The sequence below is a fragment of the Prionailurus viverrinus genome, chromosome C2 (genome assembly GCF_022837055.1).
Source record: "Prionailurus viverrinus isolate Anna chromosome C2, UM_Priviv_1.0, whole genome shotgun sequence".
Taxonomy (NCBI): domain Eukaryota; kingdom Metazoa; phylum Chordata; class Mammalia; order Carnivora; family Felidae; genus Prionailurus; species Prionailurus viverrinus.
Genome location: NC_062569.1, coordinates 69647329 through 69661938, shown reverse-complemented (window position 1 = coordinate 69661938; position 14610 = coordinate 69647329). Strand labels below are relative to the sequence as shown.

General features: G+C 36.2%; 1 protein-coding gene across 11 annotated transcripts in view; it reads left to right on the top strand.

Moving 5' to 3' along the window:
- Positions 1–14610, top strand: part of TBL1XR1 (TBL1X/Y related 1) — a 179177-nt gene that overhangs the window by 128274 nt on the left and 36293 nt on the right. For 8 of the 11 annotated variants that reach the window (XM_047874449.1, XM_047874444.1, XM_047874442.1 and 5 more), the window contains one exon: positions 9433–9535. The exons of 2 other annotated variants lie outside the window; for them this stretch is intronic. In XM_047874449.1, the coding sequence (XP_047730405.1) occupies positions 9478–9535 (58 nt within the window). In that variant the 5' untranslated portion in view covers positions 9433–9477. Of the gene's footprint in view, positions 1–9432; positions 9536–11642; positions 11872–14610 lie in introns of those variants that run through there. One more of the 11 variants, XM_047874450.1, reaches the window with a different exon arrangement.

Genomic DNA, 14610 nt, shown 5'->3' with positions numbered 1-14610 from the left:
CAAATCAGCCAGATGATTTGATTTTGTTGTTATGGGTTTTGTTTTTGTTTTTGTTTGGTTAGTATTAAAATAAGCTGAAGTATTTCGTTTAGAACTTGGTGTTTTTTTCTGAGATTATCAGATTATTTCTAAATCCTAATGTTGCACTTAATTTTTTTTAACATTTTATTTTATTTTATTATTTTTTTTTTTTAATTTTTTTTCCAACATTTATTTATTTTTGGGACAGAGAGAGACAGAGCATGAACGGGGGAGGGGCAGAGAGAGAGGGAGACACAGAATCGGAAACAGGCTCCAGGCTCTGAGCCATCAGCCCAGAGCCTGACGCGGGGCTCGAACTCACAGACCACGAGATCGTGACCTGGCTGAAGTCGGACGCTTAACCAACTGCGCCACCCAGGCGCCCCAACATTTTATTTTTTGAGAGAGAGAGCACACAAGCAGGGGAGGGGCAGAGAGAGAGGGAGACACAGAATCTGAAGCAGGCTCTAGGTTGCTGTCAGCACTGAGCCCGATGTGGGGCCCGAACCCCATGAACGCAATATCGTGACCTGAGCTGAAGTCGGACTCTCAACCTACTGAACCACCCAGGCACCCCCCTAATGTTGTGCTGTATAGTTCACAAAAGTAATTTGGAAAACATGATTACATTTAGTCTAAAAAAATTTTGTGACACCTTATAAGATTTAGCATGGCAAAAGTACATTCTCAAATGTGCTTTATACGTATTTTAAGCTATATTATCAACTACTTCAAAGTTAAATCTTAAGAGATACCTTCCTTCATTGTACCATATTTTATACACACAACAGTGTTATTGTCTAACATTGGTAGAATTTTAATTATTTTTAATGAGGCAGGAAATGAAGGGTAATGCATTTTTCAGTGCTGTTCCTGAGAGTGTTTCATGGTGGGGGAGAGGGAGCAGTTCAAGGAGAAGGGCATTGCGGGGCAGATGATTATAAAATGTTAATGTATCCTGTTAATCTCAATGTCTTTGAACAGGATGGGTTTCTAAAAATAGCGGCAAATTTTCAAAAAGGCAGGTCCTAGCCATTGTGAGTTTAACATCAGTGATTTTAAAGGCTCCCAATGAATGATCACAGTTTTTAAGAATTTGTAATAATGGGTGTATATCAGTTTTCTAGGGCTGCCATGACAAAATCCACAGACTGGATGGCTTAAACAACAGAAATTTATTTTCTCATAGTTCTGGTTGATGGAATTCCAAGATCAAGGTGTGTCGGCAGGATTACTTATTAAAGGCCTCCTTGGCTTGCAGCCAGCCACCTTCTTTCTCACTGTGACCTCACATAGTCTTTCTTTGTGCATGCATCCCAAGTATCTTTCTCCTCATATAAAGACACCAGTTATATTGGATCAGGGTTTACCCTAATGGTCTTGTTTTAACTTTATCACCTCTTTAAATAAAGACTCTGTCTCCAAATAAAGTAACATTCTGAGGTACTGCTGGGGTTGGGTCTTCAACATAAGAATTCTACAGGGACATTTCAGCTCATAAGATGGTCGTAACCACCATGACTTTGCTAATGAGTAAATTGATTTAATTTTTCTCCTCTGGTTCATTTGCCTCCCCACATACACTTTGTGTTTTTTTTTTTTATTGTTAGTTATGATGATGTATTTTTGCAGTGTGTTTTGGTTTTAGCAAGACAATTTGACAAGAGTTTCCTGCAATAACTCAGTGAGTAATATGGCAGCAATGGTTTACTTTGCTGCAATAAACTATGGTCTACTTTGCTTCACAGCAGATTGAGAACTTGCACCCAACAAATTAGTTTTGATAAATGATTCTGTGTGAGTTTAGAGACTGTTATTTAGCAGGATATTGTAATCATCTGTTTGTGACTGCAATGGCTGGCTGACTAGGTTAGGACTGCCATTCCCAACATAGTCCATGTAAGCTGAGCACTGATAGCCTGCATTGTACATGGAGCCTTGGCAATGTATGTCATGGTTTGGAATTAGCAACTTCTTAGGACCTTCCAGTACTAAGAATTTTGATTCTTCATAGTCATTAAATTATTTTATGTTATAAATTCCATACTCTCTTTCCTGTGTGTGTGTGTTTTATGTCCTGAGGAAAGTAGTTCAGTATTTTAATAGCATGTTAGTATTTTAATAATAATATAGAAATATAGTTCTTATATGTCTCTGCTCTGACATTAAAATGAGGAAGTTAAATACTGAAGAAGAAATTAAATAATGTGTAGAATGCCTAACCCCGTACATAGCATGCAGGAGCTTCTCAATAAATGCAAATATTCTTCTGCTTCATTTCCGTAACATTGAAATGAATGAGAAGCAGTGTGCACACACATGGGAGCAGAGATAACTTGGTACATTTCAAACATTTTAAAAAGAAAATTGATTCTTCTACTGACAGAAACCTGTAAGCCACTTGCATTTTACGTCCTTTGCTTACCTATACCCTCAGCCTTGAGGTTTGTGCTTCCATAATTTTCTGTATCTTTTCTTATCCAAGTTGCAATTAGTTGTTTTCTTCACAACACCTTGTAAAGTCACAAGGTCTGGCCTTGGTCTCCTTTGTATAGCCACATCTCCAGTACCTGTCTGGAATGATGGTACATTGGAAGTGTTTAACCGAAGTTTTGACTGAGTGAATAAAATATATTGGTCAGAAAATAGTGCTTTAATGCATTTTTCCCCTCTTAGGTTTTGTTAATTAATTGCATGACCATTGTAGTGTTTACTTTTCATTTGTCACTACCCCACCCCCCCAATTGTAGCTCATCTGCATTTGTTTGGATTGGTTTATCACCCCAAAGTAATACAAGTAACTAGAGATTGGCTTTCCTGTATGAGGGGAACAGAATGAGAGATACCACTTTCCATAAGACGTGAGCTGTTAATATTATAACTACGCTAGAGCATTTCTGCTGGAATGTCCTGTTTTACCTCTAGTTCAACATACATAAAGTGTGACTCCCCAGAGGACTGTGCTTTCTAGGCACCCCATATATATGAGTAATTTTTTATACTTTCTGGTCTAGAAACTGAAAAAATGTGACTCCCCCCCTCTTTTTATTTCTCCAGGTATGGTCAATCACGAATTTTATAGTCATTTTCTTGTTTTAAAACATGTCTTGGATAATTCCCCCAATTTGTCTGCCTTTTTTGGGTTGCAACTGACAAATCTAATTGGCTTAGGTAATAAAAATAATTTTTGATTTCTTTAACTGAATTACAGTGGTAAATTAGCATCAGATAGTACTTAATCCAGTTGCTTAATAGATAACCTGATGTCATTAATAACAGTTTCTCTTGTCTCTTTGCTGTGCTTTTCTGTTTCTCTCTCATCTCTGCTCTAACCTCAGTGATTATGTACATAGTGTCCTTGCTATCTGCCCACTCCTTTCTGAAAGGAGGAGGTTGTCTTTCCTTGAAACCAGCAAAAGTCTTCTAGCATTCATTCACCAGGAGTGATTGAGTTGGATCAGAGGGGAGGGAGGTAATGTGTATCTGTGGGGGTGGGACGTCAGCCCTTCCTGAAGATAAAATATGCTGATTGACTAAGTGCCTTCCTTTCAACCAGGAAGTCCATCCCATTTAAACCACAGGGCTGAGAATGGAGTAGTTGTCCAAATCTGGAAGGCAGGAATAGTGGTGTGTTTTGTCAGATACTGGCAATAGAAGCTGTAAGAGGCAAGCCACCCTTTTCTTCATCTTGCTAATTATAGTCACTCCGTGTCTCAGCTGCTGAGTTCCAGAGAAGCCTAAGTTATCCTTCTTGTTAGGTGGACTCCCAGCACCATACCATCCCTGGCATAACAATCACCTTGAGACCCTGTGGGTCATTGATACTTATTTGGAAAGGTAACCCCCAGTGTCCAAGGTGGTGTTGACAGTTACTTGCCAGTAATAAAACAGTTCTTATTTAAAAAAATTTTTTAACCTTTATTTATTTTTGAGAGAGAGCAAAAGACAGTGCAAGTGGGGGAAGGAACAGAGAGAGAGGGAGACATAGAACCCGAAGCAGGCTTCAAGCTCTGAGCTGTTAGCACAGAGCCCAACGTGGGGCTTGAACTCACAAACCACAAGTAATAGCTGTGGCAGATATTTGTAGACATATTTAAAGATAAATTTTCTGTTTTGTCACAATCTTGATAATGTTGAGTATTATTTTTAAATCTTTGCTAGTGTTATGGCCAAATGTTTTTATGTTTATTATTGGTGAAATTGAACATTTTCCTGTTTCATCTAGAGGGGTCTTGTTATGGAATAAGTGAATCATGAGGTTAAAAGGTACAACAAGAGGAGTGTAGCCAGTAGTATTCTAATAGCATTGTGTGGTGACAGATGGTAGCCACACTTGTGATGAGCACAGTATAATGTACACCATGTTGTACTTCTGAAACTTAATATAACATTGTGTGTTGACCAGGCCTTAGTTAAAAAAAAATAAATAATTGGAATAACCATTTATTTATTTCATTTGGTCCAGTCATTTACTTGTAGAGACTTTTCCTGATCCTGAGAAATATTCATTCATATTTGGCACACCTGCCGAAAAGAAATGAAAGAAAACTACTTTAAGCATAAATATCCTGATGGCAGTTTTAGAATAATGAAAGTTTAGGATCATCCAAATGGTCGAGCAGCACAAAAATTTTCTGTTATGAGATAATATGCCACCACTATACATTTTGTAAGATAAAGTAATTTCAATTAAACATTTGATTCTGTGTCATGCAAAGGGTTTCCAAATCTCTTAACAGTGTGTGGTCGGCAGGACATTTAAGAAGATCTTTCTGGTTTCTTTATTTCTACCCATGACTTTCACTTTTTTTTCCATTCTTTTAAATTTAAAATAATGTGATTTAGGTTCATAATTAGGCACTGGCTTGCTCCAGGAATGAAATCAGAAGAGAATATCCATCTTTCTCTGAGGGGGATCTAGATGATTAAATGTGTGGGGCAGTTATTGTTCAGTGTGTGTATGCTGAACTCAGTTTTGTGATGCTGAAAATGCTGTACATATTCAGTTGAATGAATCATAGCTGAATTGTCTCAACAGTCCTGTTTTTATAATATTTGTTAAATTATTCTCTATAAAGTCTTAAAGTAAAATACTTCATACTGAACATTTAAAATACTAAGTATACTTTTCATAAAATGCTTTGGCTAAATATTAGTTAAGATTGATTTTTATGGGCTGTCTGGGTGGCTCAGTTGGTTAAGTGTCTGACTCTTGGTTTTGGCTCACTCAGGTCATGATCTCACAGTCTCATGAGATTGAGTCCCACTTCAGGGTTGACAGCACGGAGCCTGCTTGGAATTCTCCGTCTGCCCTCTGCCCCACCCCCCCACCCCCCACCAGCATATTCATTTTCTCTCTCTCTCTCTCTCTCTCTCTCTTTCTCAAAATAAATACTTTCTTTAAAAAGTCTAACTTTAGGGGTGCTTGTGTGGCTCAGTCAGTTAAGTGTCCAACTTTGGCTCAGGTCATGATCTCACAGTTCTTGAGTCTCAGCCCCGCATCAGGCCTGGAGCCTGCTTCGGATTCTTTGCCTCCCTCTCTGTCTGCCCCTTCCCTGCTCACTCTGTGTCTCTTTCTGTCTCTCAAAAATGAATAAGCGTTTAAAAAAAAGTCTTTTATATTTACTTTTGACTATTTTAATATAGCTATGGATCTGATTAAATAACTGATTGCCTATAAATGATGCGAGTTTCAAATAACAGATTTTATGAGTTTATAGGATGTTCCTGAGAGTTAGGATGGGGAAGTACACTGGCATTTATTCATTCATTCATTAGAACTCGGTCATTTACTATTTAAGGATAAATAAGTATGCTGAAGCAGAATATACAAAAAATTGCTTTGTGACTTCAGGAAGGGCTCGTTTATTTTGAGTATCTTATTTATTTAATAGTCCATCAGCTCCTTATTTTACACATAATAATCTGTAGCAGGCCTGACACTTGGATGGTGTAGGATAAAGATTGGATGAGTTTCTCACTGCTGTTTTGCGACCTTATTTAAGGATAGTTGTTCTGAAAGATGCCACAATGGAGGAGATACAGTGGTAAAATTTCTTGTATACCCTCTGAAAATGAGTGACATCTAGTATCTGAATGTCTGGTCTTTACCTGGGACAAAGACTACATCGCATTACAAAGGGCCCACCTTAGCTGTATAAGCAAACAGACCAAAACGGACCAGTTCTGCAAAGCCATACTGAGTCTACTAGGGAGGTGGTGGTATTTTCTCTGATTTTTCTCTTTGGCATACAGGCTTTTCAGGTGTGAAAACTGAGGTGTTCAAGCAGGGACTGTCTTAATGTTTTATTTTGTTGTCCAATCTCCTGTTTCTTTTCAGGTGTCTTTTTGAGGTTACAATTTAAAAGGATCAGTTTCATAATGAACCATATTCTAGAATTAAGTATCTTTGAAAGTGGACAGACTCAAGTCTGTAGACTCTATGTAGTTTTATTGCAACTGTGATGGAAACCTCTAAAACAGGATTGCATTAAATTTACAATTTTTTTTTAAATGATACGTTTGTTTGTATATTTCTCTTCATTGAAAAACTGAGTTCTGCAAGGCGTGAGCCAGCTTTTACTTCATTCCAATCTCAGCACAGCGCTTTGTCTGCTTTAGGAATACACTTGGCATAAGGGTGACGATAAGGTTCTTTCTGAGGATGTAAAAGAGCTAGCTGAAGTAGGATGACAGCTGGAATAATACTTTTTAAAATTTGAATAATTCATCCTTTTCCCTTAAAAAAATGTTACCCTTGATTCCAGAAATTGACATAGCACTATGGTCAGTGGAATACACCAGTTCATAGTAATTTGAACAGATAAGAACTTTTTTGCTCTGCGTGTTTGGTGTTCTTTGTGATGACTTTTTAAAGTGTATCAGCAACATGTACTTAGTATTAGAACTTTTATATGCAATAATTTATATCAGTTTGGTTCATATTTTTCTTTGCCCCGGAATATACTAGGTGATGCTGAAACACCACTGATCACTGGTTTAAGTTGTGATATTGATGGCCTTAGCTTATTGGACCCAAGCATTAATTGAAAACCTTTGCATCTTAGGTCTTTGAGTGCCAGTGTTTATTATTTGAGTGTCAAACTGAATGATAAAGGGAAAAGAATAGTTATTCTGTTTTCTTTGTTTCACTTGGATTCTACCTAGCACATCTCATTTTGGGAAATTATCCTGTTAATGAAATAGTTATGAATTATTCCCCTTACAAACAGATATCCACGAGTGGTCAAATTATGATTCAATTTCACATAATTTTATAATGGTATGGGATCGGTTGTTTTGTCTTTTAAAATCATTTGGTTCAACACGCTTTAAAAATTGGCTATTTAATATCCACTGTGTGTACCAGACACATTGCAACACATTACTTTGGGTCAAGATTATTTTAGCAAGATAACCTCCAGAGCATAAATCACCTAATGTACCATAGTAACATCTAGACAAGATGTCTTGAGCCGAAATAATCAAAGGAGTATTTATCTTTATCATTTGAAACATTCAGGCTGTTAATTGTACTATGAATTAATTTTGGGGGAGAATATATTTTTCTCTATATGAAGATAATTGCTACTCTTCTTCCATAGTTTCTCATCTCAGTAAGTGGAAGTATTGCTGATCCAGATTTCCTAAAAGAAACCTTTGATTCTTCGTTTTTCCTCTTTCTGTGTCCTGTTGGTCACATTTTGGAACCCCTGTACTTCTCTCTGGCTTCAGTGCCACAGCCCAGGTTTCATTTGTCCACTAGATTACTGCAGCATCCTCCTATTACAGTCCCTTCCAGTCTCTTCCTCATCTCAGAGCCAAGATGATCTTTTTGTAGTGTAAGTCTCTTCATTCCGCTACCCTGCTTAAAACCTTTCAGTGTATTTTCTCTAAGTGATGCTGTCAGGGTCCTTCAGAACATGGTTTCTGTTTGTGTTTCAAGGCTTACTTCAGTGTTTTGTTTTTCTTTGTTCATCCAGCCTTTCCACGACTGTTACTGCTCACTAGATTCCTTACGTTCCCTGCCTTCCTCCCTAAAACATTTGTGTTTTCACTCTCCCCATCCATCCTTGCAGGCCTAAACACCAGTGATGCTTTCTTCAAGATGTATTCCCATACTGCTGAATTTGGTTAGGGTTTCCTCTGTGTGTGTCACTGGAAAATTGGTATTACTTCCTTGTTTGTCTTTGTTCTTTTCTGCGACAGAAGCTTGATATGCTTAGTCACCACTTTTTCCACAACTTAGGGCAGTAATGGTTCCTGTCACATGGCAGCCTGCTCAGGTGTTTGTTAATTTGTGACTTTTAAATATACTGTGTCCGCTGCATCATAAAGAGACCCATGATGTGGCAGGACAATCAACATAGGCACATGATGTTGGATACACCTTTATACTGAAGAAATGTCAGTATATCCTTTTTAAATAAAGACCAAGAAAGTACACAGTCTAGGTCAAATCTGGCCCACTAGCCTTTTATAAGAACCACAAGCTAAGAAAGGTTTTTTTTTTTAAGTGCTTAAAAAGAAGTTAAAAGGAAAATATTTTATGTTACAACTTTGTCATATGAAATTCATATTTCACTGTCCATAAATAAAAGTTTAATTGGAACATGGCCAGACTCATTTGTCTACATCTTGTTAGTTGCTGCTTTTGTACTATAACAGAGATGAGTGGTTTTAACAGAAACTGTATGGGTGGCAAAGCCTAATATATTTACTGTCTGACTCTGCAAAAAATGTTGACTTCTTTTAAAATAATTTCCATGACATGAGAACATATAAATATAATTAGGGCATAATTAAGTTAGTTGTCTGTTTCCTTTTTTCCCTCCCTCTGATTTCAGGGTTTAAGTATGTCCATTAAGAGAATATCATTTGAGTTCTGGAAACTATATTCCCACCTCTCTGCTTTATATATACCTAGGTCTTTTTGAAACTTGAACATTGCAGATTAGATATTGAGAAAATGGGGACTTCAAATTCTACCAGATTATGTAGACAAAACCAGCATAGATGGCTTGTCCCACATCCAACGTTCTAAAATCATTCTTTTCCTAAGTAGTATTGAGTCCTAAAATGTTCTGTTTTTTTACAGTTAAGGATAAGGAGGAAACAACTTTTTACGCTATTGGATACAGTCAAATAAAATAGGATGCTACAGCCCTTTTATAAATTTTGAATCCTTTTTTGCAAATATGTTATCCTGCAGAAAAATAGACCCAGCCATGTTTTGGTTGTGTAATCTATTACTAACTATCGGAAAAACTTTGTTAGGGTTTATTATTAGGCAATATAGAACCTTCATTTTACATCATTTAATAAAATCAAATGGTTTTTACAACATTGTTTACATTTTGTTTAAAAATATTTTATTGAGAAAATACTTAATTAACTTTGTTTTATTTTTAGGGTTATATCCTGTGTTGTGACCTCATGGTTTAAGTGGGAATAAAGATGAGTATAAGCAGTGATGAGGTCAACTTCTTGGTATATAGATACTTGCAAGAGTCAGGTGAGTACTTTCATAAAGTAAATAGGCCTCAAATTATTTTAATATTCTCAAAATAACCTTTTATGCATTTGAAATTTGTATCAGTCCAAACTGTTGAACTTTGTATGTTTCCTTAATGTCTGGACTGCCATTTTAAAGCTATGTGTTACTGCATGGTTTAACTCTCTGACTCTTTCAAATATGTTGGAATCATGTCAGGCAAATATTTGTTAACAAATGGTTTGGCTTTCAGTGTTCAAAGACCATTTTTATAAGTTGTTACGAAGTGAGATTGCACACGGTTAGTAGGAACATATAAACTCTCAGGTACCATCAGTTTGATAATGTATATTTACAGTCCTCCGCTAAATGTTACTGATCCTAATTGCAGTAACTAAATTAACAGTAATTTTTCAGAATGCTTTCATAATCATTATCCCAATTGATTTAGATTATCCTTGACCTGAATTCTACTAACGTGTTTATTGGCAGGTGATTAATAAATATAAATCATTGGAAGCCTTTTATAATAAATATTAAATAAATCAGTGATCATTTTAAAACAGATTAAGAGGCATTATTATAAAACAGAAGGAAGACTACAAAGGAAAATGTGGGATGAATTAAGCAAAAATTGTAAAAGTAGAAGAGAAAAAAATCTTGAGGGTGGATAGGGCACAGGACGTGGGAAAGATTGACGTCACTGGTGAGTTCAGATTGTTAGTATGAGATGGAACTATTTGGTAGTTGAAAATACGCTGGAGAGGTTGAATTTTAGAAATCATAAAGTTGGAATGTTGTAATTGTAAGGTGAGGCACAGTGTATAAAAAAGTAACTATGGTAGTGGCGTGTGAGGGAGGACAGAAAGGCATAGAGTAGGAATTGAGCCCTCAGTTTTGGTTTTGAAACTACAGTTAATTCTTCTTACAGGGCTTAGTAATTGTCCTGTTTCATACGGGGAATGCAAACATGGCTTTAGATCTTAGACCCCACTGCTTGCTGAGCTGTTCTCAGCTTCACTCTAGTTCTGAGCTTTGTTCTCCGGTGGAGGTTTTCTATTCGCAGGCACGGTCACTGCTCTCTCTGGCCTGAAACAGCTGAGAAAATGATATCTAATGAGGGCCAGAAAGGGAAAAAGAGAGAAGAGACTAAAAGTAACCAACTAAGGCAGAATAATTTGTTGTGAAGCTTTGAAATGGAAAGATCTTGTTTTGTTTTCTTTTTCAACTGGCAAACTGGTATTGAAGGCAGATCCAAAGACAATATCCACTGAATATTTTGAGGACGATTAAAATGATTAACGAAGTGGAAAAAGTAGTGACCCGACCTGGTGATTATTACATATATAACACATATGCCTTGATACAACGCACGTGCCTTGATACTATTATTTAGTACCTTTGTCCAAAATTGGAAGAATTGTTAGGTCAAAACAGACTCCTGCTTTTTCTGTCTTTGAATCTGACCACATTTAAGCCAGAGCTTTTGAGGCTTTGGACACTAAAGGAGAAAACATTGTGAAGGATCAGTGGATGAGGAATGTATGCAGTGGTTCATTAAGTGTGTTGTAAAGGCAATTGCTCCGGTTGAATCTTATGGAACTGCTGTTTTGGGACATGAGCTCAGTCGCATCCTGTGATGAGATGAAATGGGGCAAGGTGGAGTTAGACATGTTAATGAACATTCAGATTTTATTTGCAAACAGAAGCCCACAAAGTGATAATACTCTGAATTAATTTCTGAAAGAGTATCCAACAGTTAAATATTATCAAAAGTCTTCTTAAAGTTGCCTGTGTTCTCAGAGAAAACCCTTTGAAATTTCATGTTTTAAGGTGTTTTATATTGCAGTAAAAATACAGCAGGAATTATATTTTAAAAAACAACCTCATGTGGTAGACTGCTGTTTATCATATTAAGTCCTTCATAATTGTTTACTGTGTTCTTAGTTGTGCTTTGTGTATTTAGAAAGGTTTATACTTAACAGTGTACTGGTAATGAAGTGTGATGTTAAGCCACATCTCTCAACATGTAAACACCAGTCCCTTTATTAAATTTGTAACTTCCTATTTACATTATGATTTATAGGAGAAAATCAGATTCAACTAATGACATTTTGACTTATGGCAGTTTTTCTAGGAATGCAACTTGCCATAAATTTAAGAACCGCCTATACCAGAGTTCTAAAGTTTGATCCTCTGACCACCTGCATCAGGATCACTTAGAGAACGGCGAGTGGGGCCCAGGAATCTGCATTTTACAAATGCCCCAGGTGATTCTTAGGCATAATAAAGTTTGAAAGCCACTGGTCCATATTAGGTGTAGGACAATTAGAACTTGACAAGAAAGTTGACAACAGGTATGTAGCATGTTCACAATATCTTGAAAGAAAAATTATATTTAGTAATTATTCAAGATAAAATAGAAAGCATGAAATGTACACATTGAGATTTGGAGTGTGAGAATATCTCCTAAACAGGGAGCTGCCACTAAAAGTGGTGTATTTCTATTTATAGGCAAGATTTTGCAGGAATGAGGAGGCATGTTTATATCATGAGGATACCATGAGACATTCATTTGAAGTTACTTCTGGAAGTAGGAAATGGGAAAGAGTTTAAGAAATTTATAGTTCTGTCAGCTCAGATCAGGTTTCAGATGGAGCTCAGAATCTAACTCGTCTTAGCACTTGAGACTTATTCCAAAGCTGTTTCTTGGTTCTGATCTCTAATTAGACATAGAAATGGCCATTTTTGCAATTGATTCAATTTTGGAATCCAGTAACTCCTTTTCTGGGTGGTTTTAGGTGTATTTCCATGTACTTATCACTGTTAACTTATAAGAGATAATTACTGAGGGTCAGTCATTAAATGTCTAAGAAATATGCAAGTTACTTTAAGGCCATAAGAATTTCTCTTCAGTGATTTAAAGCAATACAGAAGGAACTAGAATCTTAATATTGCTACTTTCCCTATAAAAGAGTACTGAATTGGATTAGGAGATAGGAAGAAAAGAAATAATCATGACAAAGAAAGTGTCTGTGAAAAGACCTTCAAAGGACTGGTTTGTAAAGACTACTCACTAAGGAAAGTAAAATTCTTTTCTTGCTTGTCTCATTACTTGGAAGCTCTCAGAAAGTCCAAAAAACACCTTATGAAAGTTTGTTCTGTTTTGATAGGTACGTAATTTAGAATAATGTTTTTCAATAAGAACTTCTAATATTTGCTTTCTATAAACAGTGTTTAATGTTGACTGGACTGTGGTATCCATCCCCAGAGAGGATAAAACCCCTTAAATTGTTTTCATCTTAAATACTTTTACTATGTGATGATCATCCTATTATGACTATTATCAGCTCTAGAAGATATTATCTATTAAAAGCCCCTCTCCTCTTCTCAAATTATGTAACTTTTGATTTTTTTTCCCCTTCATCTGTAAACATTTGTTGAAAAGGGATTATATTGTGATATTCAGCCGCATATGTTTTATAGGCTTTTGTTTGAAATAAATCATCCTCCTCTACTCAGTGAAACTAAGAGGAAAGTATATTTATTGTAGGATATCTGTATTAAGTATTGGAACTTTTTTTTTTTTTTTTTAATTCTGTCTCCAGGAAGTTCACCCTAAGCAAAATACTTTGGTATCCATTTTGTACTTTTGTGAACTAGACCTAGGCTTTCATATTCAATAAAAATTTCCTAGGGAATAAAATTTTTTCTCTTTTGAGATGAAAATTGAGTGTATTTGACAGTGTAGTACCGTAAGTAATGATTGACTTGATTATGCAGTATGCCCCATTTAATTAGCCTTCGCCCGAGGGCATTAATAATTTGATTGCCCTAATAACTCACATCTAGCAACCATATGCAGAATAAGCACAAAGAGGTACATGCTAAGTGTGTGGAACAGAACTTGATGCGTTGTTAACTTTAGAAGATTTAAGGTGGTTTGGACCTTTTAAATTTCCCTCTCCCCCTTTCTTCCCTTTTCCTCTTGTACATCACCTTTGACTCTCGTGTAGTTATTTGCGTGTTTATTTTTTTCCTAGAGAAATTGTACCTGGCAGTCACTTGTGACCGTTGTGCTACCGTTTTTCTTGTTGCTCTGTATAAGATGTAATTTCATTTTGCGTAAATTGTGTATTTGGTTTGGGGGAGAATTCTTGATTCTAGATAAAGCTGTCATCTATTTCAGGTTTAAGAGCTCAATGACATTTCTGTTCGTGGTGTACTTGATATTTTGGACACTGTGAAACAGTTGCATTTTTTGATTGAAGACTAATTGGAAAATGCAAAAGCAATATGTCCTTACCACTGAGCTATTTTTTAGATTGTGATTCTGAATGTTACAATTTTTTTTAAATCCTCATGTTTTTAGAACTGAGGTTCATCTTGCCATATAGTCTCCATTTATGAGAAGGTGATGATATATGTAAGCTCAGAGTATTTGATTCATGAAACATCATCTTGTCTTTCCCAGCCCCCTGCTCCACTGTTCACTAACTTTTTCAAGTCTCTCTAGATAGAGAGGCTTTGTACCATACCACTTTTTCTGAGATGATGCTTCTGTGAGATGTTCTAGTATTTGTTTATAAGATCATACACACTTAATTTAGACATCTAAACATGTTATAGTAGGCACAAGCTAACCAGAATAACATTAAGGTTCTGATCTATAATACCAAAGAGCCTGTTCGTTGGTTCTTTTCATTTAATGATTTTGTGTTAACCCCTACGATGGCTAAGAAAATGTCAGCAAATGACAGTGTAGTTTCTTTTGATTCAGATAAAAGTAAATGAGCTATACAAACATTCCTTCCTCCATATCCTCCTTCTGGTGCCACTTTATAAACAGACTTTAACAACAAGGCTGAATGGAGTCAGGTTAGACTGGCTATCAGTGCCACTAGCTGTGAAGGCCTGGAGTGAGCAGAGCTCAGGATTGGATATGTCCACTTTTAGTCTTATCATTTTTATGAGTAAATGGCCAGCTGCAGAAGTGCAAGTTAGGTATATATAATTTTGCTTTGTAATCAAATCAAATATGCAGTAACATTGATTTGTCACATAGAATTGTTGTACACATGACTAATTAACAACAA